Here is a 26,782-nt window from a genome sequence, read left to right as displayed (position 1 = left end):
TGCAAGTTTTCAGTGAGATTTGTGCTAAAACACTGGAGGACATAGTTAAGACCTTAAATTGTCTAACTGCTGTTTGGACAACCTGGCAACCAACTTCTTTAAAGGGATACTTAGCAAATTTTTCACATTTTTAAATCATTTTCTTGAGCCAGTATATGCTAAAAGCACCCTTTAATGAATGGTCATCCAGCCCCTATTGCCCCCTGTGGTCAGAATATTCCATTTGCAACTTCACAGTTGCCAGTCTGTTGGAGCTTAAATACCTGGCACTGCAATCTGGGTCCAGCACGTTTCCGGCATGTTTGAGGTCATGAACACATCTGATTTGTTTAATTTAGTGCTGAATCACTCCTGTGGGCACCAATGAAGGCTGGGAGACGTCTCAGCTGTTAGATTAAGGCGTTAAAAAGACAAATGCATAGCGATGAGGTAAGTTTTGGCTCTACAAACGGACACTAGAGGGCGCTAAAAGCAAGCCAAAACTGCCTGGTCTCCCTTTAAACATGTTTTTAGTGAACGCTGATGTACTGAAAATTTTTAAGTGCTCCCTAATGTCAGGTAATTTTCCAAAATCATTGAAAAATGCTGCTAAGTCTCTTCTAAAGAAAGATCCCTTAGTGAAGAATAATTACAGACCAATTTCTAACCTCCTTTTCATTGGGAATTGAAAAAGCAGTAATGATCCAGGTGAGCAACTTTTCAGAGACAAACAACCTCCTAGACAATTTTCAGTCAGGCTTTAGACAACACCACAGCACTGATTAAGGTATTTAATGATATTTGTCTAAATACATATTCAAGCAAAACATCATGCTCTTCAGAGAGCATCTTCTAAACTAGCACCCTCCCTGCACCCGTCCCCCCCCCCCCCCTACTGTCCACTCCTTGTTCCATACTCTCCATGATTGATGTCAAGTTGTTGTTGTAAATGTTGTTGTTGTTAGCCTCAAGGGCAACATGCCGATCATCACTTGTAAGTCGCTTTGGACAAAAGCGTCTGCTAAATACATAAACATACACATCTATCCTGATTATGCTAAATCTCAGTGGATCTTTTGATACTGTGGACCACAACATCCTTCTTGATAGGATCATAAACTGGGCGGGACTATCAGGCACAGTCCGTAGTTGGTTCCGATCATATCTCGAAGACAGGGGTTTTGTTGTTTCTATTGGTGATCACAAATCAAAGCAGATCACCATGATGTGGTGTTGCCCAAGGTTCGATTCTTGGACCTCTGCTCTTCAATCGCTACATGCTTCCATTGGGTCAGGTCATATCCAATAACAACATTGCCCATCATACTTAAGTAGTCAACACCCAGATGTAAGGGTTTAATTTACATCTATTTAATGAACCATAAAATGTGAGATTCCATAGGAAATATGAAATCAATCTTATGGACCTTTGGCTAATTTTAACCAGAAGATCAGAACTTTTTATTGCAGGGATTATGTAACTACTTTGTATTAACTGAGAGACAAGAGAAGAGAGAGTCACCTTTAAAAAGTTTAAGAAGATTTATTTCTAAACAATTTTAAACAAGACTAACTCTAAACTCTAAACTCCGGGTGATGAATGGATCTTGGTGTGAATGAGACGTGAGATGGATGGTGTATGTGTGAGTGATGATGTCATCAGAACTCTCGTATCCGGAGAAGTAAGTCTGAGTGGGAAGTGATGTTTTGCTCTTAAGCTATGATCGGAGTTTCATAAACACATGAGACGCCATCTTGTCACTCCACACATACCCTTCAGGATGAGACCTCCGTACAGATCCAGAATGCCAGGTCCTCGGACCCCCCTTTCGGTACCGGAGCCGAAGAAACAGCGTCAGCAGTACGACAGACTAGTCTTTGGATTGTCTCCAGGTAAAAAGCGACGCTTGATTGACAGCGTCAGATGGACCCGGAGGGTCAGTGAGTTCAGCTTTTATTCTGAAAGGAACCTCTGCTTGGTTGGTAAAGTGCAACAGATTTTATCCAGCTTGTCGGTTCTTTGCTTAAAAAGGAAGTCCGGGTGGCCGGTCCGATACTTCTCTTAGAATGCGGTGAACTGAACTAAGATGGCGTGGGGACTGGTTTTATTTATCTGGATGTTTTGATTTACGGTCGAATCAGTTTGACAGATTTATAAACACCACAGAGACTATGCCACGCTTCAGAAAGGAAGGTTCCGATTGGATGAGAAAGATCAAATGTGTCATGTGACTTTAAGCATTACGTGGATCAGGATGTCTAGTGGAAACATTTAATTATATTACTTATTATATTCTGTAGGATTATAATATCAAGTAATTAATATTTTCATTTCACAAATTGGTTCCCATTTTATTATTGACTAACACTTTGTTTGATTAGCTTTATTAGAAATAGAGTTCTTTGATTTATTAAAAGAAAGAGTCCTTTGTCTTCATTCTTCTCTTGGGCTGGAAAATCAGAAACAGTTTAGAAGCAGAGCATGAGACCTTGAGCAGTATCTCATGCAGATTAGTTCTTGCTGAGGAGAGGGGGGAAATGACTTTTAGGTGGAAAACAGTCATTTCATTCCGTTACACAGATCTACCAAGCTCTATCGCCTAGTGACTGTGGTCCCCTAGACTCACTGTCAGTGTTTGGAGCAAGTTAATGACTGGATGCAGTCAAACGTCCTCCAGTTAAACAAAGACAAGTTATTGTCGTTGGAAATAAGAAGGATAGGATTGCTCAACTTGGTTCCCGAGGAACAGAGACAAAGACCCAGGTTAGAAATCTTGGGGTCATAATTGATTCAGACCTGAGCTAGCACGACTCAGGGGTCTCGTGTCCAGACAAGATCTAGAGACTCATTCATGCGTTGGCTGGACTATTGCAATGGTCTTTGTCTGGTCTTCCAAAATAGCTGTGAAGCAACTGCAGTTTATTCAGAATGCTGCCGCTAGAACTAAGAGAACAGCGCACATCACTCCTGTTCTTAAATCTCTGCACTGGGTACCAGTAAACTACCGAATCAATTTCAAAGTACTTCTACTAGTTCAGCCCTTAACTTTGCCTTTTTATTTAATTTCTTACATCCAATTTTATTTTGAAATCGTCTGTTTTATAATGTCACGTTGATTTGAATGCTTTATGTTCTTGCTCATGGAAAGCACATTCAATTGTTTCTGTGTATGAACATGTGCTATATAAATAAACCTGCCTTGCCTCATTAAGTGAAGACCAGATTAATGCTGAACAGGTTGGAGTCTTGCATGAGGAATATATCAGTGCAGGTATGAGGTCTCCATGGAGTGCAGAGAGCACAATGACATTTACTTTGTAAATACAACACGCAACATTTTCTCTGAGTCATCCCAATAGACTGTGTTCCAATTATGGAAAATTTTATCTTGCAAAGTTTAAAAACGTCCTGGTAAATTACCATGTGTGTGACTTATGTACAGCAAGACGATCCCAGTTGTGAGACAACAGGTTTACTGTTTAGTTAATGGAGCTTTTGTTAAGAGCCTGATGCAGTTTGGCCAGCTCTATTTTAGGCTGTGAGTCACTTTGGAATAAACTAAGAAGCAATGCAGAGTCAGCACTAAAACCCAAGTGCAGGTCTGAGAACAGGTCTATCCATTTTGATTCATTGACTAAACACAAGAAAAAATGAGTTAAGCTGTCTGCTTCAGGATATCTTAAGACTAGATAGTTTAGATTCCACTCATGTCTGTTAATCTGTGAAAAATCTGTTTTTCATCTTCTTTACAAAGTAAAAACCTTCTAAAATCTTAAATGTCTTTCATATCAAATCAAAAGATTATAGCACTTTAAATGCAACAATGTTGCCCAAAGTGCTTAACACAAAACATTTAAAATACAAACAACTGAAACCCATGAGAAACCAAATCCGTAAAAATGAGCTTAAACAGGTTTGTTTACGTATAAATCACACTTTCCGTGTCTTAAATTTTCCCTACATTACCTGTAAAGAATTTATTTCCCCTTTTTTGAATTCATTATTTAGTTAATTAGTAACACCTTTGCTGCTTCCCACTCTTGTTTACAGCAATCAAACCAGTTTTCAGAAACATTTATTTCCTTGTGGTAAGCTGTTGGCAAAAAAGAACCTTAGAGAAACACAATCTATTGTATCATGTGACAAAAATGTTTCATTAGGGAAAATAATCCCAGTCTTAACTAACCTCAACCACTAAGTTCTCATTTCTGCTTTCTTTCAATGGAAATAATGTGACTATTCTGTGACTTTAGTTTGTTTACCAAAATATTTGATATGAACAATATATGTATATGTCATGGTCTGCGTCTCCCTCATGCGTCTCTTGTGTGCTCCATCCCCCTCTAAGGATCCCCTTATGTGTCTCTTTGTGTTCCTCATGTGTCCCCTGCTCTGCAGTCCTCCAGATATTCCCTCCCAGGTCCTGTGTTCCTTCGGTCACCCCTCTGCAGTTGTTCTATAGGTTCAGCTTCTCATTTTATTAGTCTCTTTAGTGTGTTTTCCCACCGGTTTTTGTAGTTTTCCCTCCCCCTTGGAATATGTTTGCTGCTCTTCTTGTCTTTAGGTTTTTACTCTTAGGTCATGTTAGTTTCCTCCCTGATTAGTTAATTGCTTTCACTTGGTTTCTCTCCGCACACACCTGCAGCCCATCTGCCTCTCATCATGCCCCAGTGTATATAACCCTGTCTGTGTCTCTGACTGTTGTTGGGTCATTGTCTTGTGTCACCCTCGTCTCGGTCCCCTCTCTAGATTTTGAGCTTCGTTTTTGGAAATTCTAGGTTTTGTTATTTGGGACTTTTGATCTTTGTTTTTGGCTCCCTGCCTTTTTGGATTTATTCTTAATAAAGGGATTTTATGTTTATTGCTCCATTCAGTGTCATCTGGTTCTCTGCATCTTTGGGTCCTAACCTCCTCTTGGCTCCCCATCGTGACAGTATATTTATGTGGGCTGCCCCCTGTGACCCCACTTTGAACCACTTCTGTGGCGCCATCATGTGCTCTACATTTCACTGCGTTACCACGGCCCGCACGTGTGAACTTCCCGCTGTTTACCATTGAATTAAAAATAATAATAGATTAGATTTATATAGCGCTTTTCAAGGCAGCCAAAGTGCTTCCCATTGTTCATGCACTCACACATTTATACACTGATGGTGATGGTTAACTACAAAGTAACCATGGCTGCCTATAGGGGCAATGGTCCAAATTTGTACCATCATCCATCTGACCACCAAGTTAGGTGAAGTGTCTTGCCTAAGGACACAACAGCACCCTGTAAGGAGCTGGGATTGATCCACCCTCCAATTTCTGAACAACCCGCTCTACCTCCTGCACTACTGATGCCCCACTACACACCTGTGAGGTACCCACAGAAATAAACAGTTAATGCGCAAGAGCAAATATCCATTGGGCTGGAACTCTGTGGTGAGTGTGGGTTCTCCTCCTTGCCCACAGTCACCCCAGACACAGCCCACTAAAGTCCATGGTGGGCATGTTTGCTGGGTTTTAATGAACTGGATGTAATGTGGGTCTAGTATGTGGGGAAAAACTATTAGGGGTCTCCAGCAAAATGTAAAAGTAATAAATAGGTTATTTCCTGTAAAACAGTAGCTGTCTCATGGCGGTGAAATCAAATGTCAGGAATGTTGCTGGGTCAGATTTACTTACCCTGCCTGTATGATTCTTCTGACTGATCATTCAACAGACTGATTCAGCTGTTTACGGTCCCCTCAGACCTTCATTTAATATCTTAAATAATCATGAAAGCATCAAATTAAAAGCATCATTCATAATTTAAAGTTTGCTTCAGTGTTCAAATATTCATTAGGTGTTGACGTTATTGACTGACCTGACTGATTATGTATTTTTCATTCTAAAACTGCTTATAAAAGAAGTTGAAGGACCAGAAAAAGAATAAATAACAAAAGAAAACAGACTAAAGTTTTTAAGAAAAGAAAAATGAACCAGACATATTCAGAAAGTCTGGTTTAGAAATGATTTCTCAATATGTTCTGTGTCTTTTCACTTTGAGTTTCCTCTAACATTGTTTATGGTAAAACATTCTTAATGGATGAGTGAAGAACAGTGTTGGGCAAGTTACTTCCAAACTGTAATGCATTATTTATTACTTGTTACCCTCATTTTAAAGTAATTCATTACATTACAATATTACCGATTTTAAAATGTAAGGCATTACACTACTTTTGCATTACTTGAAGTTACTTTCATCGATACAAATTCAGTATGAATCTGGTCATGTGACGCTCAGTGAGCTCATGACATACATGTGGAAGGTGATGTGGTGTCTGAGTTAGGATTGCTGTTAAAAACAGTCAGATATAATAACGGTGCTTTAAAATGATTGTTTATTAAATAAAAGCAACAACAATCTGTACTCTCAGCATGCTGACATCTTATATTAACTGAGCAGGGAGTGAGGTGGTGGAGGCTCCAAGCCTATATTTGCCTTGGTCCCCAAATGCCTTGATACGGCCCTGGATGTGGGACTGACTTCTGGGGTGATCTGATTCTATCACATGTATAAATATTAAAGGCTTATATATAATTGCTTTTCACTGGTCACTGTTTTGTTTTCTTGATTTTATTTGAATAATTTCCTGCTCTTTCTCTCTCAAACCTTCCTGCATGCTGCATGTTTTCTCCGTCTTCCAGAAAAACTGTAAACTAGATTTTCTACTTTCTAACTAATCAGCCAAAGGGATCTACCCAACGCAAAAAAAAGCTTCATATGCCCTGCGCTCCAGCAGCAATGAGTTGAAATCACCGGGGCACAGATTATGAACTCAGCTGAAAAGTACATGAAGTACCAGAGAATATGGGCTGATATAAACGATCGCAAACGAATGACTTTGTTTTGGTGGAGCGATTTTGTGAATGCAACAGCGGCCGCGCGCTGGACGAGTATTTGAGCCATCACCGCTGCGTCCTCTCTGCTCATAGAACGCCCGCAAAGCTAAGTCCATAAATGACGTCATATATGTGGATACTGGATCTTTTTTCAGGCTTCCCGCAATTTGAATTTTTAGGAAACCCCCATCTTGATTCTGGGTTTAAAAATGCATTGTAATTACCGTGTTACTGACAATTGTACCAAGTAAATATTACCATTTTCTTTCCCTGTAATGCCTTACATTACCACATTACAGCAAAAAGCAATGCAGTACAGTAATTAATTACTTTTGTACCACGTTACTCCCAACACTGGTGAAGAATGGTGGTGCAGTGTAACCCACTCCAAGGGAGACATAGACGGCTGACTTTGAGAAAGCTTTAGATTAGTTTTTCTACATATCTAAAAACACAATGTTTATGAGAAGGCTTTCTAGACCAAACCGTAAAGAAAATAGTTTTATTTCTATATGTGAAATCCCAAAGATGGGTAAAATAAAAAGAGAACAGATTTGTGGAACACAAAATCTGAACTGATCTTATTACAGATGAAGAGTTGGGTGTGTCACTGAACAGGTGTCACAGAGGGAGGAGTGTTTTTAAAAGGGAGGGCTAAAGACGCTTATTTAGGTTGAAGCAGTTCAGGAAGAGCGGACTCAGTTATGGCTTTCTACAAAGTGATGTGTGTGGCGACGCTGCTGACTCTCCTAACTAAAGGTAAGAATCACTGCGAACACCTGGATCAGCCGGTTTGTTAAAAAGAAAGTAAAAAACAAAAACCTGTGGCTAAACTAGTATGATTTCCATCTTTGATCTTTTTAGCCCCACATGTAAATCCTACAAAAAATAAACCAAACACTGTGACTTCTACGAAACACCTGTACAGAAAATATAACTGACCTTTCTTGTGATCGCGTGTATTTTTCAGTTGGTGTTTGGAAAGAACAACTTGGACTTTCTGCATGAAAACTTTCAGTTTTGTGTTAAACAGATTCAGGGTTAGAGTTGTAACATTAGCATGAACGGATCATCAGTGAGATTCTGAGAAGTAGGGCTTGTTGAGTTGATCTATTTTTGACATTTTAGAGCTTGTGAATAAATGTGTTATTTTTTGTTTCTGGGAAACTAACAAACATTGAGCAGTTTTAATGAAACATTAAGAATAAACACGTTTTGGTACAGATCTAATTTGGTTTTAAAAAGTGTCTTAACTTGTATCTGCAGCTGCAGCTTCTGAACAGTCTTTAATTTTTCCTCATATTCATTAACTCTGTGAAAAGTCATCCGATCTGAATTTGAAGTAAAATCCCACTGGAAGTCCTGATGGGTAATACGTTCGGGGGAAAAATGGATGATTTGACCTAGTTTTTATTTACGTGCCTCAGAATCATTGCCTGAGTGCCAATAACAAGCTTTACTATTTTACTTTCACAAGCGGGGCAGTAATACTTTCATGGTAGAAAGCATATCGCCCACGGCGGTCATGGAAATCTGAGCCCTAAACATCCAGAAGTGCCCCTGAGCACGAGAACCCCAGCAGACAGAGCTGCCGTCTCTTGCCACATTAAGCCGGCATTATCATCCACCAGGACAAACCCAGGACCCAACACACCAGCAAATGGTTTGAGTTAGGGCGGGGCAATATATCAAAAAATTTATCGTTATCGAAATTTCGGACTCTCATCAAGATAATTTTTCCCATGTCGATAAATTTGATAATAAAAAAATGAAAAGATGTGTGTAGGTTGGCAACATTCATGTCCCTTTAGAAAGCTGTACCGCATTGAGTCCAACACATTCTCACACCCTAAGCTTCGAAAAATGACGCGGCGTGTTTGTTTCCGATGCGTAGGGAGCCCCTGCTCCTCGCTGTGCGAGAGCGTCAGTATCCGACGCCTGCGGTAAAACAGAGATTTCACAGACATTTCACCTCTAACCTCTAGCGATTTAATCTTCCCCTCACCCCCATCCTAACCTTAAGCCTGTATGTCAGTGTAAAATTTCCGTTAGGTGTGTTTGAAAGGAACGACGAAGTGCAAAACAAAGCTTTGCATGCGCAAGCTGGTTAAGGTTAGGATTGGGGTGAGTGGAAGGTTAAAGAGCAAGAGGGTAAAGGTCACATTTCAGTGAAATCTCCATTTTTACTGCGGGTGTTGCATACCAACGCTCTGGCACAGCGCATCACGTCCCGACGCGCAGGGGCTCCCTACACGTCGGAAACAGATGCTTGGTCCCACCACATTTTTCGACACTTAGGGTGTTAAAATGTGTTGTTGAGTCACGTGAAAATGTGACTTATGGTGGTACATGTGACAGCCCCATCTAGTGGACAACTTTTGTTTCTGCGTACAGCTGTATTTATCGTCCATTTATCGTTATCGATGTGAAATCCTCAATATATCGTGATATTGATTTTAGGCCGTATCGCCCAGCCCTAGTCTGAGTATCAGGATTTCATCCTGATGCATAATGGCAGTCAGGCACCATCATCTGTCTAATGCAGGGCTGTATGTCCCTCGTGGATATAGCTACTCAGACTAACACTGACAACCTCTAGGGTTCAGATGTTGCCTCGTGGTACCAATAGAGACTCAGATGCACGACTGACAAACAGTCAAAACAGAGTAGGGCGAAAACGTCCGTGGCCTCCATTTGTAAAACCATTCCTGTTTTTAGGCTGTCTCATTGCTGCTCCTTTAGTGCGCCGGTTTCATAATCGCAGATGCCACTGAAACAATCCGTGATTATGAAACAGGTGCACTTAGTGCACCAACAGCTGTTGCTGAAGGGGAGCAGGTGAACTCAATATAGGTTCGGTTAAAACCAGGAACTAAAATCAAAGACAGTGAACAAAAGGATAACAGGAGGGAAAACAGCAGGTGTGGCTCATGTGGGCTGAATGAGGCCGATGAAGCAGAGGGAGAGCTGAGTGAGCGTCTGGGGAGCTGAGGGTGGAAAACTAAAACCGAACCAAAAATAATAATAAACAGCTGACATGTATTTTATATACTATTATTTATATTTATTATTTAAGACCTTAAAATCAATATTTAGTCTGCATTATATTAAAAAACATTCTCAATTATAAAAATATAATGAACATATTACAAGGCCTTTATGTTTATGTTTATTCATTTAGCAGACGCTTTTATCCAAAGCGACTTACAATTTATAACCTAGAGGGCATGTTGTGATCTGTGGGGGAAACCGGAGTACCCGGAGGAAACCCACGCATGCATGGGGAGAACACGCAACTCCACGCAGAAAGGCCGCAGCCGAGTTTGGAACCTGCAACCTTCGTGCTGCGAGGCAACAGTGCTAACCACTGCGTCACCATGCAGCCTTTAATGACAAAAAACACACATTTATAATTCCTAACAGCTGACGATTGAGTATTCAGAACATAAGATGTCTTCAGGAGAGCACAATGTTCTCAAAGCCCAGAAAACCCTCCTCCTGATGATATCAGAGTAGAAAGACTCACTCGTGCAGTCAACACTTATTTTGTTCTCGTGTCGCATGAAAACGAAGTGAAACAAAGTTCTGTGCGGTTAAACTATCCATTAAAATGCTTCAAAGTTTGGCCAAAGAGCTATAAATCTGTCAATTATAAACATGAGAGGAGTTTACATTTCATGCATGAAGGTGATGCATTCCTTCATTGAATGACAGCTCTTTCATTCTTCCTAACGTCAAACAAAAGAGCTCGTATTCATATCGGTCCACAGCGTTGGTGGTTCTAGATCTGAAGCAACGCTTGATAAAGCTGCATCAACTTCATGATTAGGTCTCAAACATCTCCACTTTACTATCAAGTTTTAACCAACTGGGTCAGGGCAAACTGGAGAAGGTGTAATGGAAAGCCAAGAGTTAACTAAATGATTGAGTGGAACATTTAAAGAGCAAGTCACCCCCTGCCAGATTCTTACTCAATTCCCACTTCCTGTTGAAAAATGCAACAAATGCTAACAAACACACAAACTCACAACATTGTGACATCATAATGTACCATTTAACATCATAGTGTACCTCTTAGCCAATAGTGATGGCAGATTTAAATTCAAATGTAGTGCTGAGTTTTTGCCTGACGACGGTGCATCGCTGACAGTTTTAGGCAGAATATTTAAATTTTAACTAAGATGCACTAAAGTGCCGAATTATTGACTACATTTGTCTACAGCACAATTGGACACTCATTTATATAGTTTATCAGCAAAAAAATTGTGATTTGGAGTGACTTGCTCTTTAAATAAATCCTAATTAGTGTAGAATGCTCACACTAATGAGCTCATTGTGTTACTATGACATTATGGTGTAAATGTGCATCGGCCTACTTTCACAATCACTGTTCTCTACTGAATACACTCTTTAAAAAAACCTTTTTCAACATTTTACTGTATTTTTATGTGTAATGTCACCAGCTTGCGTTTATAGATCCTGCCTAAACATCTTATATAAATTCTGTTTTTAAATACAGTGAAAAACATAACAGTAACAATAAGTTACAATAAGTTACAACTGTATCATTAGAACATACATTTTATGTAAAATCCAGTCATCTGAAATAATATGGAGACTATATAGGAGAAGCAAACCTTGTGTCAGGGTGAGTCTCTGTATCTGCTGTCTGTGAAAAATCAAACTGTCTCCTAACAGTTTTTTTTATGTAATTATTATTTTTAATAAAACCTGACATAAACCAGCTCTGCTAGCTTTGAACTGGAAAATTTCAGGGTGAAACTAACTTCAGTTCAACAGATAAAATTCTTCTTGTGCAGTTTGACTAGAACCAGAAAAGACAAATCAGACAAGTACAAAGACAAGTTCAGCATGAACACAATGTTTCTTACCGGGCTAAATAACAAAGGTGAACTACGTTGGAAATGACCATGTTTTCATTTCTCTGAGACAAAGCAGGAAAACCAGTCTGGCATGAAGCTTAGCAGCTTAAGCTTAGCTGCAGGTCGGTTCAAATGGAAGGTGTTCCAAAGGTCATCTATAGGACAGAAAAAACGGTCGAGTGCAGACAAAATGAAGTTTAAGTTTATTTCAGTAACAATCTAAAATTAAAAAATGAGATATTCATCTCACCAAAAGAATATGAATCTACAATCCCTGTAACGCAGGGGTGCCCAATCCTGGTCCTAGAGGGCCGGTATCCAGCAGGTTTTGTGGTTTTTCTGCTCCAACACACTTGATTAACTGGTTGAATCACCTGTGCAGCATCTCATCAGGCTCTGCAGAAGCCTGTTAATCACCTGCTGATTGAAATCAGGTGTGTTGAAGCAGAATTAAAACTAAAGCATGCTGGATACCGGCCCTCGAGGACCAGGATTGGGCACCCCTGCCAAAGGAATAGGCTGAAGCTGAGGCTTAGTAAATACCTACGCGACACAAAACACATCATCTTACAGATTCATCATAATACAAAGTTAGACAAAAGACAAAAAGCAGGAATGAAATAACACAATTCAGTCTAAATTATTCATGTTCATTCATTCCCGTGTTCATCTTGCTCTACAGTCCTTAATTACAGCAGTGGGATGCAAAAGTTTGGGCAGCCATTTTAATCTTCACGGTTTTCCTCTATAAATTGTTGGTTGTTACAGTAAAATATTCCTTTAAACACACCATAAAGGAATATTGATCTCCAAACTTTCGCATCCACTGTATGTTATCCTGTAGTAATTTATTGACAAATATTCAATTAATTATGGTTTCAGCTTAACTCCCTACCATGAAAACATTGTTCCTCCTAAGATGGTGAGGGGAAACTGTTATCATTGCTCTAAATACACAAATTTGACCATAAGACTATAAATAATTAGTTGGTTGGCTCCCAATAGGGAGCTTTATTTATTATTCTTATAGTTGTCTTCTAGAAACCATTCAAATAATTTACTTCACAAATTTGATAAAAAATAAGTACTATTCAATTTTAATGCAATATTAGTCCTAATCAAATGCAGAAACATCATTGTCTGTTTCTCCTTTGAAATAAAAAAATGTTTTAAAACTTTTCTTTTCCGTTTTTCAGAGTCTAAGCCACAGCTTGGTAAGTCAACACCTCTGTAAAACAATACTACCCTCCCCAACCCATGCTTTTATATTATCATTTTTCTGTCTCTGTATGACTACACAGCTAATAAAAGAAAAGTAGTATCAATACTCATCGTGGAATGAGATTACTTTTATCTATGTTCTCATTATCAGTTTTATATCTTGCAAGGGGAGACAGATTCATGCATCATTGTCTACCTTTCTACAGTCTGTGGTGTATCAACACTCAACACCAGGATTGTTGGGGGTCAGGTGGCTTCAAGTGGCAACTGGCCCTGGCAGGTCAGTCTACAAACCACGTCTCATTTCTGTGGAGGATCTCTGATAAATGATCAGTGGGTTCTGACTGCTGCTCACTGCCTCACATGGTGAGTCTTTCCGTCGATTTGAGATCATTGTTCAGCCGTTTGGGGTCTTTCCAACTCTTTAGAATTAGGGTGAAGAACACAGACAGCATTTGCAGACTAATAGACTGACTGGTTATAAAATCTTTTTACTTCTGGTTAAATTATTTAAAAAAAAAGATAAGTAGAGACATTTTTTAAATGATGTTTTTTTTGGTCCCTGCATTTAGGCTCAGCAGCGCATCTAGTGTGACCGTGTTTCTGGGTCGTCAGACTCTACAGGGATCCAACCTAAATATGGTGTCTCGGAAAGGAGCACGCATGATTGTTCACCCAAGCTACAGCGCTGAAACTAATGACAACGACATTGCCCTCCTTCAGCTAACCTCATCTGTGACTTTCACCCCCTACATTACACCCGTCTGCCTGGCAGCTTCAGACAGCACCTTCTACAGTGGAGTTAGCTCCTGGGTCACTGGCTGGGGCAACACTGCAAGTGGAGGTGGGCTTAAAACACAATAATCAAAATAAAGAATGAAATATTATATTCATTACAGTCATCATTTTCTAATGGAAATTATTATCGAAAGAAAGTTTGACTATATGCTAAATGCAATTCTTATTTACTTTAGTTAAATATTGAATTTAGTTATTACAATACCTAATACCTCATTTTTAAAGTAATACTGACCCAAAAAACATGGATTAAAGACATGCACAAAAATTCTGCTTTGATAGAAATGTTACAGATCATTGTCTTGGTACGGGTCGAAAAATTAGATTACAATAAATGGCTAACAGTGATTCACATTAAAATAATTTACACACTTGTGGATAAGCCACATCGTAGCCACAGCCGTCCTGGGGAACACTGACAGAAGTGAGACCGCCACACAATCAGTATCACGAGGCCCTTGAACCACTACCAGAAAGCAAGCAAGGGGAAGTGTCTTACACAAGAATGACTGATAAAACAGAGGTTGTGTGACCTGGTAACCCGCTGGTTACAGCTTAATACATTTTTGTCACTCATTCCATACATTTAAATTAATATTTTATAAAGACTCATCATACATAGTGAAGTATTTCAAGCCATTATTTCGTATACCGTAAATCCTCTAATACATGCCTGTATTCAATTAACGGCCGGGTCTCATATTTTGGCCGGTGTCGGAGTCGGCGGAGGTGAATAATGGCCGGTCTCTTATTGTGGCCGGGTGGAATGTGGTAACAAGCAAGTACGGGGGCGGTTGTGTCATCGTCTCACTTTTGATTTGCCAGTGATAGACCGCGAGGGTAACTTTAACCGTGCGGAGACGAAGAGGAGGCGAAAATTTGATATCAAGTTCAAAGAGAACGTGCGCTGCAGAACACTGGGGAGCAGTAGGGGTTGTATGAACTAGTCTACTTCACTATAGTGACTTTTTATGCCTGTCGTCGACTAGTCGCTGTCACGTGATAATGACCGGCAAGATGCAGCCCTCGGAAAAGACAGCAGCCTGCTGTCAGCAGGTGACAAGCTCCTGCGCTCGGGGGGGCAACGCGCTGTGCCAGAGCATCGGTACTGACACGCGATCGTTCATGTCGGTTCATTTCCTTTAATGTTTTCTGTCTTTTATTTGCGCCTGATGTGTTTCGCTGCTGTGGAGCAGGGCGCATCACCTTGTCCTCCGGTGACGCACCAATCACTGATGTGGCCAGCAAGCAGCGAGCACTCCGCTGTTTTTGCGGTCGGTAGATCTTTTAGAACTGCAGTTCAAAGGTAACTCATAAGGTGAATATATATGAACCCAGGTAGCAGTTTCTCTTTAGGATTGAGAGGAGATGCAGGAAGATAATAAACAGAGACAGGACAGAAAAATAGTCAAATAAAAACAAGTTAGTTTTTGTATCTGGTGGGTGCAACAAACAGACACCATTGAAGGTAATCAGAAGTGAGGAACAGAAAATGAAATAATTATTTTAACGTTTAGAGCAGCAGGAACTCCGAGAGGCTGCAGGCGCATCAGTGAGTTTGCGGCCGCTGCACTGGGGGAGGGGGAGGGGGCTGAAGCAGAAACTACCGTTGTTAAAAGAAATGTGTTTAACTTTGAAAATGTGGGCACAATTTTAATTGTCAAAAACTCCAGCGAACCATTAGTTCATTTTGCTCAAATAGAAATAGAGGCCTGCCTCTAATTCTGGCCCTCCTTCCAATAAAGGCCTGGAGCTTGATGAGCTTGAGTCAAATACAGGCCCGGGCCTGTATTAGAGGATTTACGATAATTCTGATGATTATGGCTAACAGATAAGGAGAACCCTAACTTCTGTGTCACTGAAAATTTGACTATTGTGAAAAAGTAAAATATTGTGACTTATCATTTCATTCATTCATTAATTAAATCAAAACACATGCAAATGTTTCCTGAGCCTCTAAGTGTCTGTCTGGGTTGGCAGTCTGCACAATCATGGGGAAGACAGCTAACTGGACAGATGTCCAGAAGACAGGGTGTGTTTCCATTACCGGAACTTCACGGTAAATTCTGGGACGGGGAAATTGACTGGGAGATACAACGTCCCAGTCCTCTCAGCTGTTGTGTCTCCATTCAAATTCAGCCCTTTCATGACTTTGCACAGACGTTAGCATATCGCGACTGCTTTGTCAGTGAGTGATGTCACTGATCAGCATCAAAAAGCGTCCACATAACATTAAAAGCATTTATTCTGTCGGAGTATGTCCTTATTTATTCCTTTCAGAGAACGGCAGCTGCTGTGTGATGTAAAATGTGGTGTTCAGATGAAGTATAGCAGTAGAAATATGTACAGGAAGAAGTTGTTTTGGACAACGTCTGCTGATGTAATTTCCTACTGAGTTACAACCAATCAGAGTGAGTTAACTAAAGGTTTCGCTTAACTACACCGCCGAGCCATGCTTCGAATGTATCTGAAAACGGCCCAGAAAACGACCATTCCGGTCAAGTGGAGACACGTGCATATCGGGGGTTCCTGTAAATATACCCTGAAGTTAATTGTCCACAGAGTGCTCAATCCAATAATGTTCATGGAAAGTTGAGTGGAAGGAAAAAGTGTGTTAGGAACTGCAGCTTTGAGAGGATTGTCTAAAAATATCTATTCAGTAATCTGGAGGAGCTTCATCAGGAGTGGACAGAAGCTGAAGTCAGAGCTTCACAAGCCTCTATACCAGGGGTCACCAACCTTTTTGAAACCGAGAGCAATTTAAAGGGTATGGAGTAATACGAAGGGCTACCTGTACATGACACACTTCTGTCTATTTTTATTTTTAATTCAATGTTGAAATGTCTGACAACATTTAATTTGCTTCTCAAATAATAATGATGATTTAAGGCAGGAAACAGATAAATCTCAACATGCAACACTTTATTTTTTTTATCTCAGTCCATTTCAGTTGTCTCATATTCAAATAATCACCTCTGCAACATTTCTTGGAAAAACATGTCCCATTTTTACTAACTACTTCTGAAACAATCTTAATCAGACTAGGTAAATTGTCAGTTATGTAACCTTTCAGTCCTGCAAAACACAACTTTTTACCACCAAATCTTTAGCATTTTTAACTAAATCTGTACATAACAGCTTGAATATGTCGGAACTTTGCCATGCAGCTGTTTAGTTGAAAACATCTGGCATATTTCTTTTTCTATTAGTGGGAAACCTGGCATTGCATGCTGGTCCCCAGTTTACTGTAATCTGGGGGTGTAACTTGATACTGCAACTCTGAGTCGTGTAGATGAGCATCAGTAAGGCGTGTTCTGTTTGCTCTTTATGAAGTTCATGTCAGAAAAGGCTGATTCACAGAGATAAGTTGAACCAAACATGCAGGCAACCTTCATAGCTGCTGTGCACACACCTTTGTACTTCTCTGTATCCACAAGGCACCAAAAGTTTGATTCACTTTGATTGGCTTTGAGATGGAGGTCGTTTTGCAGTGTTATAATTTCTATCTCCACCTCCCCAGCATTCAAGCTGAATGTTGCACTTAGCTGCTCAGCAATGCATGCAATTTCTACTTGCACAAAAGGATTGGAAGAAGAAGAAAAGAAGAAAATATAATTTCTATAGCGCCTCTCAAGATAAAAATCACGAGGCGCTTGAAATGAATGACACACATGGCTCAAGTTGATCAAAGTCACGAAACCTATTCTCAGACTTTTGTCCAAGTCTGTTAATGACTTCAGAGTATTTGTCCACAACTTTGTCAAAAGTCTCAGATGCAGAAGCATTGTCATTCAGCACTGACTGCACAGAAGGAAAGTGCAGCACCCTTTTTTTCTGTAAATGCACAGGGAAAATGTTCATCTTGGCTTTGAATGTGTTTACAGAACGTATCATGTCAGCAACAGTTTTACCTTTGCCTTGCAGCTCACACTTCAAATGGTTAAGTTTCCCGGTGATGTCCGTTAAAAATGCAAGGTCAAGTATCTATTCAATGTCCTCCAGCAACGACATGTCTTCACCTTTGGATTGCATGAACTTCTTGATTTCACACAAAAGTGAAAAAAAAAAACATTGCAAAACCCGTCCCCTGCTGAGCCATCTGATTTCTGTAACAGGTCGCCATATTCTGCTGACAGCTCCTCCAATAGCACTTTGAATATCCTGTGCTGTTTGGCTTTGGAGCGGATGCTATTTATGATCTTCACAACAGGAGTCATCACACGCTCAAATCCGGTCACTTTTGAACATATCGCCTGCTGATGAATGATGCCGTGGTAATGTAGAAATGTTGGGAAGTCTGTGTCACCTTTGCAGTGCGCGATGAAACCTGCATGCCGTCCGATCATGGCAGGAGCCCCATCTGTAGTCATGGACACCAGCTTTTCTAGTGGTACCTTTTTTTCCACAAGAAAACTCTTAACTGTGTTGTAGATATCAACTCCCCTTGTAGTTGTCTGGAGGGGCAGTAATGTCAGAAGTTCCTCTTTTGTGGAGGTCATCAAAAACCATACGATTAAAGACCATCAGCTGTGCTGACCTGCTGCAGTCCACAGACTCGTCACACTTGCATGTTTTCAAATCCTGCTCCAGCTGCTCTGTTAAGTTCTCTGACATAGCCGTCACTCTTCCTACCATTGTACTTGCGCCCAGTTGGACGTTGGAGAGAGTGGAGATGACATCGGTTCCATTCTTCTCATCTTTAAATACAGTCTTTGCGATTATCATCATTGCTTCTTTGAAAACTTCTCCATCTGAAAATGTCTTGTTCTTAATCTAAAAATGTGTGGCTCTAAATGATGCTTCTGTTGTTTTTTGTGACTTTTCCACCGGCTTCTTGAATAAAAACTGCTGTTTGCCCAAAGCTGCCTTTAACTCACGTGCTTTTTCTGTCCGTAGTGCGCTGCTAGGTGGGTAGCTAGCATTGTAGCTTTTATGACAAGTGCTGAAGTGTCTCTCCACATTGTGCCGCTTTGCTGTCGCCACAGTCATACCACAAATGAGACACACATTTTTCTCTCACAAGCGTAAAAAGAACTCCTCCTCCCAATCACTATGAAAATGATATGTTTTCTTACGTTTTTCAGTCATTTTCGGTTGGTATCCAGCTCCTCGTTGGAGCAGCACCCGCCCGCTAGCTTAACGCCAAATCGAACTAGTAGGTCAAAGAAAGTTCATGTTTACGTCTTCTTCTTCTATGGTTTTTAATGACAGCTTGCAGCCTGTGTGATTGCAGTACTGCCACATTCATGTACGGTAAAGTATTTATATGTCGATGGTAAAATATGAAAACATACAAAATATAAAATATTTTTGTTCTTAAAAATGATTCGTTAATAGTTTCATTTTCAAATAAGCATTGATGCAACTGTGACTCAAAAAGAAAAGCAACACAATAAAAAAAGGAGATATCAAGTCAAGTTCAGTGGTGACTAGTGCTATTTTTAGAACATAGCCTGCAGGCACCCCGTGGTTACCCCGAGAGCACCTTGGTGCCCGCGGGCACCACGTTGGTGACCCCTGCTCTATACAAAGATGAATTCTGTCAATCTACTCCTGAACTAGACATCAGAACCACCTTACCTGGGCTAAGAAAACAAATACCCGACTGTTGATCTGGGGTCCAAAGTCCTCTTTTCAGATTAAAGTAAAGCTTTCATGTCTCTTGCAAATCAAGGTCCTAGAGCAGGGGTGGGGAACCCTGGTCCATCAAGGGCCGCTATCCAGCATATTTTAGTTTCAAACCCTCATCATCACACCTGATTTCAATCAGCAGGTGATTAGCAAGCTTCTGCAGAGCCTGATGAGCTGCTGAACAGGTGAATCAACCACTGAATCAGATGTGTTGGAGCAAAGACGTGCAGGATACCGGCCTTTGAGGACCAGGGTTCCCCACTCCTGTCCTAGAGTCTGGAGGAAGTGAGGAGAGGCTCAGCATCCATGTTGCTTTAGTGTGAAGCTTCCACAGTCAGTGGTGATTTGGGGTTCCATGTCCTCTGCTGGTGTTTGTCCACTGTTTTCAAAAGTCCACAGTCAACTTAAACACCTACAAGGTGTTTAAGGTGTTTATGGAGATGCTGATTTCATTTTCCAGTTTGACTTGGTACCTGCCCACACTGCCAAAGGTACCAGAAGCTGGTTCAATAACAATGGTATGCTCGATCGGCCAGCAGCCCCCCATTGCCCCCAATTTTTAGAATAATCAAAATTCCCAAAGTTTATCCTTGTAAAGATTGAGCCCACTGTGTTCTGCAACACATGGAGCTTTACAGGGAGGAGCAGCAAATATTTTATATTTTAGCTTTATAGAAAACCAGTATAGTTCTATTTTAAACGAGAAAACATGAATCATATATTGTATACAGATTTATGTTTAATTTAGTCTCACAGTGTTGTTTACAAAACTGGGTTTGTGTCTCCTCAGGGTCCCTTCCTTACCCTGGAAACCTAATGGAGGTTCAGGTGCCAGTTGTGGGTAATAGGCAGTGTAAGTGCAACTATGGAGCAAGTGAAATCACCAACAACATGATATGTGCCGGGTTAGCTGCAGGAGGGAAGGACGCCTGTCAGGTGATCACCTTTATCCTATTGAAGAGTTGCAGTTTATTTTTTTTACCATCCTAAACTAAATATTTCTCATCTTAAAGGGAGATTCGGGCGGTCCAATGGTGAGCAAGCAAGGCAATGTCTGGGTTCAGGCAGGACTAGTAAGTTTTGGAGTGGGATGTGCCCAGCCAAATTACCCAGGAGTCTACACCAGAGTGTCCCAGTACCAGAGCTGGATCAACGGCCAGATAACCAGCAACCAGCCAGGCTTTGTCACCTACATGTCCAATGGAACTGACAGTGACCTTAGTGTCTCATGTCCAGGAGTGCCACCAATTACAACCGCAGCTACTACAACCACCACAACCACCACAACTACCACAACTACCACACCTACATCTACAACCACCACAACTACAACAGCCCCTGGCCTTACGATAAGCACAAATACAACTACCACTCCTACAACTACCACAAAAACAACACCACCAACTACCACTTCTACAACAACCACTACAACAACAACACCAACTACCACTTCTACAAAAACAACTACAACAACACCAACTACCACACCTACAACAACCCTTGGACAGAGCACCACACCTGGACGTGAGTACCGACCATGTTTAAATTATACAAAGACAGGAAGGCTGAAGCACTGAAGTGAGAAAACATTTGAATGGGCGCGAGCAAACCAAATACCAACGTTTCTACGCTTATTTGGTCTTCATCAGAGTAACGTAATGTTTAAGTTATAAAAATATATTTTTTTAAATCTTTGTGAAGTTGACAAAAATGTTTCTTCACTGTAATAACTTTACGTTTACACTTTAAACTAGTTAATGATGTTATTGATTTTTGCACACATCACAAGTCTAATTTAGAAACGTTTATAAATCAAGTTTATTTTCAACATTATCAATTTCTCTGTGAGTTCAAGAAAGTCTGGGTAAATGACAAATGTGTACGTGTTTATTTTGTTTGTCTCTTCAGCTGTGGTTTGTGGAAGGGCCCCTCTAAATTCTCGTATTTTGGGTGGAAGTTCTTCCACAACAGCTGGTGAGTGGCCATGGATGGCAAGTCTGCAGAAAAATGGACAGCATGTGTGCGGTGGGACGCTGGTGTCTGAGACCTCTGTACTGAGCAATGCCAATTGTTTCTCAAGGTGAGTTTAACAGTGGCTGATGGGTAAATAAATTGATAGTTGTTCTTTCAATCTGACACACTTCCATCTATTTGCTACACCTACTCATTCCTGTGCACGGTCTCAAGGCAACGAATGCCTGTCTCCAGGCACTGCTTCGAGATGCAAATCGAGTGCACCTCCCACACAGTTTTGCCAACTTAGCAACTTTGTTGCTATTTCTAAAAATTTTCATACCCTCCTTCTTGACCTTTTTCCCCCAAAAGCACATGGCGAACAACCTACTGACATTTCTGGTAACCCTTAGCTACTTTCTGTATAACTGAGTTTGTCCATTGTTCTAGATAGAAAGTTTGAAATCTTGGCTCTACTCCATCTGCCCTTGCGTTCGTGTTAGAAAGCCCTTGCAACAACAAGTAATGGTGCTGCACAACACAGATGGAGGAGTAGAAACTAGGCTCAAGAAATGTAGCAGCTGGGATCTTTTTGCAGCAAGCCAGCTGTTTTAACTGTGGAGCACTCTGTCTTATGTCATATAAGATAATATATCTGATATAAAAAATATATATAACATCAGTTTTTACAGTTATCAACTTGACACAAAGAATTTCAGTACATTTTTAGAATTATTTCATAGTTGTTTGATTATTTAACCCTAAAATTATAAATATTTTACTAAAGTATGTTTTACAGTTTTTATGCTATTTTAAAGGAGAGGTTTTCGAAAACTTTTGATTTACTCTAAAAGATGTCTCAAATGTAACCTGAAAAGTTTCAGTCTTTGTTACAAACCAGTAAATTGTGTTAACTTCTCTTAAACTCTTGTTTAAATTGTCTTCTTTCCTCCAGCTCCCCTAATGCATCTGAATGGACGGTTATTTTGGGTCGTCTGAAGCAGAATGGGACTAACCCATTTGAGGTCTCAATGAATGTGACAAATATCACCTTGAGCAACCAAACAGGCTCCAACATTGCATTGCTGAAACTGTCAGCCCGACCCGCTTTAACAAACTACATTCAGCCCATCTGTCTGGACAACTCGAGAACCTTCCCAGTGGGATCAACATGCTGGGCTGCTGGATGGAGCTCCGGACAGGGAGGACGTCAGTACAAAATACAAAGGCTTAAATGTTTAATGTCTGGGAAGACCAATGCATCTTATAATCATTTAATTTTCTTCTCCATAGAAGAACAGGTTCTGCTGGAATTTGAGACACCCGTGATTGATTGTGGGAATGTGACAAGCGACAGCATTTGTACAGGACTGTTTGCATTGGAGCAGGTACATATTTATACTTATAATGGTTGATCTTCCCTGTTTCATTGATATTTTTTCAGACCCTAACAAGAGCTGAATCTCCCGTCTCCTCAGACAAAATGCTCTTTGTTGAGCAGGTAAACAGAAAGAAGTTCCAAAGAGTTTAATTACTTAAAGGGACATTATGGAAGTTTGACAGCCAAAACATGTATAGAAATAATAAATGTCTTCTTCATACATTCTCCTGCAATGCCCTGGTCCTGTAGAATGAGCCCTGGCATTTTTACCGTGACTGCCTGTTTTTCTGTAAAATCACAGAAAAAGAGAGATGCTCGGGTTGAGCAGGCTGCTTCATGCACGTTCACTCTCAGGCATAGCCCGTAGCATTTGCTATCCGTAGCTTTAGTAGCAGAGAGAGAGGCAGTGCCAACTTCCTAACGCCTAGTGATGAACCTAGCTATATTTCTGAGGACCCTTAGCTACTTTCTGTAGAACTTTCTTCTAGATATTTCCTGCAAATTAGCAACAAAATAGCCATTTTTGCTCCGAACCGTTCTTTGTATTGACGTTGTTTCAGCGGTCATCAAGGATATAAAAGTTACAGATACTATGAATGTTACTGGTGCTTTAGCTCACCTTGTAAGATGTCTGACTCTCATGCAGAAGACTTGGGTTTGATTCTGGATGTGAACATAGTTTATTCAGAGTTTATTTTTTACATTAATGGTATATTTTTTTACAGTAAGATGCCCAAATTTTTATTTGAGACTCGCCGAACGGCATTGAATTCACAGATAAAAAAGATGTGGGTTCAACTTTCATTTTGGAACAATTTTTCAAGCAAGGGAAGGGAATGATCTGAGCATGCAAGAGGACTGACCCATCATAAACCTTTGTCGGCTGTGCTGAAGAGAAAGGTACAGAACCAAATTATTTAATTAATTAGCTGCACGTTCTCCTGTCCTCTGTCCTCCGGGCCACACACACACACACACACACACACACACAAAGGACTGTCTCAGCTGTTATTTTCGTTAAGGAGTGTGCACGTACAGCATGCGCGCCTCGTGCACGAGCCTACTATTGAAGCTGCCGTTACACTTTTGGCCTAAGGGAGCAATCGCGAGCATAAAAATTCAAAAGTCCGTAAAGTCCCTTTAACAAAGGAACCGAGATATTTTGACCATGTCCCGGAAATTACCTTTTGTCATGGCGCCAGACTTGGAGGAAGAGCTTGTCTTGTGACATCATGTTATCATCTGACAATCTTTGAAGAATAATTAGTTTTCCCACCAGACTGGTTAGTTTGAAGCCAATGTTTAATTAAGAAAACATCCTTTTGTTTTTATAAGCAAATGACAGACTCTATCCATAAAACGTTTGTATTACAGTAACACTGTGCCAAGTTTAAAAGGTCTTAGAAGAAGGTTGTCTGCTTGATTAATCAAACAGTTTTACTCCTTTAATCTCAACAGCTGGTGTTTCTTGGTCAAAATAGTGTGTATGACTTGTTTGCACGAAATACAAAAAGATGCTTGAGCATAATGGGAAATTCTCAGCTGATAAACATGTACTTTGTGGGAATAGTTCTAGATCATGACCATTTTCTTTGGGCTGTGTACTATAGCACTGAACCTGTCACCAGGCTACTCTGTTCATGTGCTACCACAGTAACATTTAGATTAGTCTGTTTGGCATAAAGCCAGCTTTACTTTCAATGTTTTCCTTCAGGAAAAAAAAACTGGTCATGGACGCTGCTCATAACTTATACTTATACTGGAACCAAATGGTATAAAGGTGGTTTGACACAATGTCTTTTTGTAGATGTATGAGATCAGCACATCCAAGCCACATTTATCATCTATACAGGATCTCACACTAACTTATGAACCTAATATTACCTCAGCAAATAAATTAAGCCTCTCACAGTCTTGTTCACGACTTCAAAGAAATTATGCGCAAAGCTGGTGGGTGGATTGTTGCTTGATTGGCAGCGATGGGGATTTCGTGCAAGTGTATCAGACAGCCAGATTTTCCGAAAGACAAAACTGTTCATTGCCTGGTTAAACAACATTCCTACCTCCTGGTCATGAGACATGAGATGTTACCATAGAAGAAGGTTTGCAGTTAGGCTCGTACTAACAAATAAAGTAAGATTACTGTAAAGCTATTGCAAAAAAACAGATGGGGAGGTGGAAATGAAAAGAAACTACATGGAATTGGAATCTTGCTGGTTCTATATCAGTAGGCTGATGAACCCTTTGGTTCTGGGTACAAGCAAAATCTTGGTGCAGAATTCAAACAAATTTGTGTTTAGACATGGTCTTTTGAGGGATGCTGTCTCAGCAGGTGTGAGACATCATAACCAGTGGTAACATCAAGCCACTGATATTTCAGCCCTACAATAAAACTTACTACAAATGACCCAGTTTTATGTTGTTTGGTGTTAACTTACTGTCAACAGTAGGTTGGCTAAAAGACTGTTGTTTACCATTCAGCCCGCTGATTCCTGGCTGGATGGAACATATTTCCCAGCGTCTTCTAATGAATCATCACAGTAAACTAAAAATGTGTGATTCATGGATGTAAACACCTTACAACACAATAACTATGTAGTCTATAAAGCAGGTTTTACAGTAAATTAGATAGAATAATGAACGCTTCTTGTGGTTTTTCCTCAGGGTGATTCTGGCGGCCCACTAATGTGTAAGCAGGACAACTTCTGGTTCCAGGCGGTCGTGCTATCATTTTCAAGCAGCTCTACCAGGCCAAAGCGACAGACAGCTGTTATGAAGTTTGAAAAACTGAGCCAATTTCAAGACTTCCTGGTTCAGACACTAGGGAGGCTCTTAACTCCAACCGTCAGCAGCACCAGTGACACCAACAGCACTGCTGCCACCAACAACAGCACAGCTGCCACCAACAACAGCACTGCCGCCACCAACAACAGCACTGCCCCCATCACTACCAACACAAATACCACAGTTGGAGGAACTCAAAACTCCTGCCCCATCTTCACCTGCCTCCATCCCCTGGTCTTCTCTTTGTGCCTTCAACTTTTTTATACAACAGTTTAATTTTCCTTCTTCTACTTGATGTGAAAGGCAAATGAAACGGCGCAGCACAAGAATTTGGCACTTTTTAAACTTGAAACTCAGGCCCTGTCCACACGTAGCCGGGGATCTGCCAAAACGTAGATATTTTTCTACGTTTTGGCCTGTCATCCACACGAAAACGGAGTTTTTTCACACAAAAACGGATCTTTTTAAGAACTCCGGCCAAAGTGAAGATCTGCGTTTTCTCCGTTTTGGTGTCTGCGTGTGGACAGACAAAACCGGAGTTTTAAGGTCCGCAACGTCACTTTCCGCTACAAAAAAATGCTGACATCACGTGTGCGACCTGTGTTTACACTAGCCAACAGCATGGATGCCCTCAGAGCTGCGCTCGCTTTACCAATTGTCCAAGCGCTTTTTGCTTGTTTGTTTTTGCAAGCAGAATTACTGCTCCTTGCGGAAGACCACAGACGAAGGACGAGGTTAAGAACGGGGGAAGTACTGCCGCCTACAGGTCTGGCATGTCCTTAACAACGTATTTATCCGGGTACGTGTGGACAGAGTTTATTTTTAAAACGAGGTGGTGTAGATGCAAGTTTTTGGAGGGGCGGATATTCGTTTAAAAAAAAACCGGCTACGTGTGGACTAGGCCTCAGTCAGTTCATGGGCTTGACTCTGCCTCTTTCTGTTGATCATTAGCTGAGTTGTGATGCTGGAGCGGTTGACGAATCAGACATTTAAAAATAGAAAACCAGTGAAGGTTTTTATCAGTGAGGTCTGAATTTTGAATGAGGTTGACATTATGAACATTCTGTTTTTTTGCTGAGGAAAGCTTGTTTTAGTTGGAACTTTTTGGTTTGCATACATTATTAGCAAGTCACCACCAGCATTAGCCAAGAAATGATCTCAATAAGGCACTGACCGAGGTTGGTAGGAAAGGTCATATAATTTGCCATTGTGGCAATATTATGGGAATTACGGCAATATTGGGCGATTTCAGTATCATAGTAAACCACTGGCCTGTGGCCTTTA

General features: G+C 40.6%; 1 protein-coding gene across 1 annotated transcript in view; it reads left to right on the top strand.

The window, feature by feature from the left end:
* LOC107396497 (uncharacterized) overlaps positions 1-25,900 on the top strand; it is a 58,828-nt gene extending 32,928 nt beyond the window's left edge. The window contains exons 16-33 of the mRNA XM_070551900.1: positions 2,601-2,743; positions 2,811-2,970; positions 4,329-4,430; positions 4,545-4,558; positions 4,855-5,010; positions 5,435-5,473; positions 6,884-6,957; positions 7,438-7,465; positions 7,530-7,606; positions 12,927-12,944; positions 13,158-13,317; positions 13,524-13,795; positions 20,171-20,316; positions 20,394-20,904; positions 21,289-21,460; positions 22,289-22,542; positions 22,627-22,721; positions 25,379-25,900. Coding sequence (XP_070408001.1) covers positions 2,601-2,743; positions 2,811-2,970; positions 4,329-4,430; positions 4,545-4,558; positions 4,855-5,010; positions 5,435-5,473; positions 6,884-6,957; positions 7,438-7,465; positions 7,530-7,606; positions 12,927-12,944; positions 13,158-13,317; positions 13,524-13,795; positions 20,171-20,316; positions 20,394-20,904; positions 21,289-21,460; positions 22,289-22,542; positions 22,627-22,721; positions 25,379-25,774 — 2,817 coding nt within the window. The 3' untranslated portion in view covers positions 25,775-25,900. The remainder of the gene's footprint in view (positions 1-2,600; positions 2,744-2,810; positions 2,971-4,328; positions 4,431-4,544; positions 4,559-4,854; positions 5,011-5,434; positions 5,474-6,883; positions 6,958-7,437; positions 7,466-7,529; positions 7,607-12,926; positions 12,945-13,157; positions 13,318-13,523; positions 13,796-20,170; positions 20,317-20,393; positions 20,905-21,288; positions 21,461-22,288; positions 22,543-22,626; positions 22,722-25,378) is intronic.
* Positions 25,901-26,782: the final 882 nt, after the last annotated feature.

This window comes from Nothobranchius furzeri, chromosome 5 (genome assembly GCF_043380555.1).
Source record: "Nothobranchius furzeri strain GRZ-AD chromosome 5, NfurGRZ-RIMD1, whole genome shotgun sequence".
Taxonomy (NCBI): domain Eukaryota; kingdom Metazoa; phylum Chordata; class Actinopteri; order Cyprinodontiformes; family Nothobranchiidae; genus Nothobranchius; species Nothobranchius furzeri.
The sequence above is the reverse complement of the archived record's forward strand: the minus strand, read 5'-3'. Positions and strand labels throughout refer to the sequence as shown.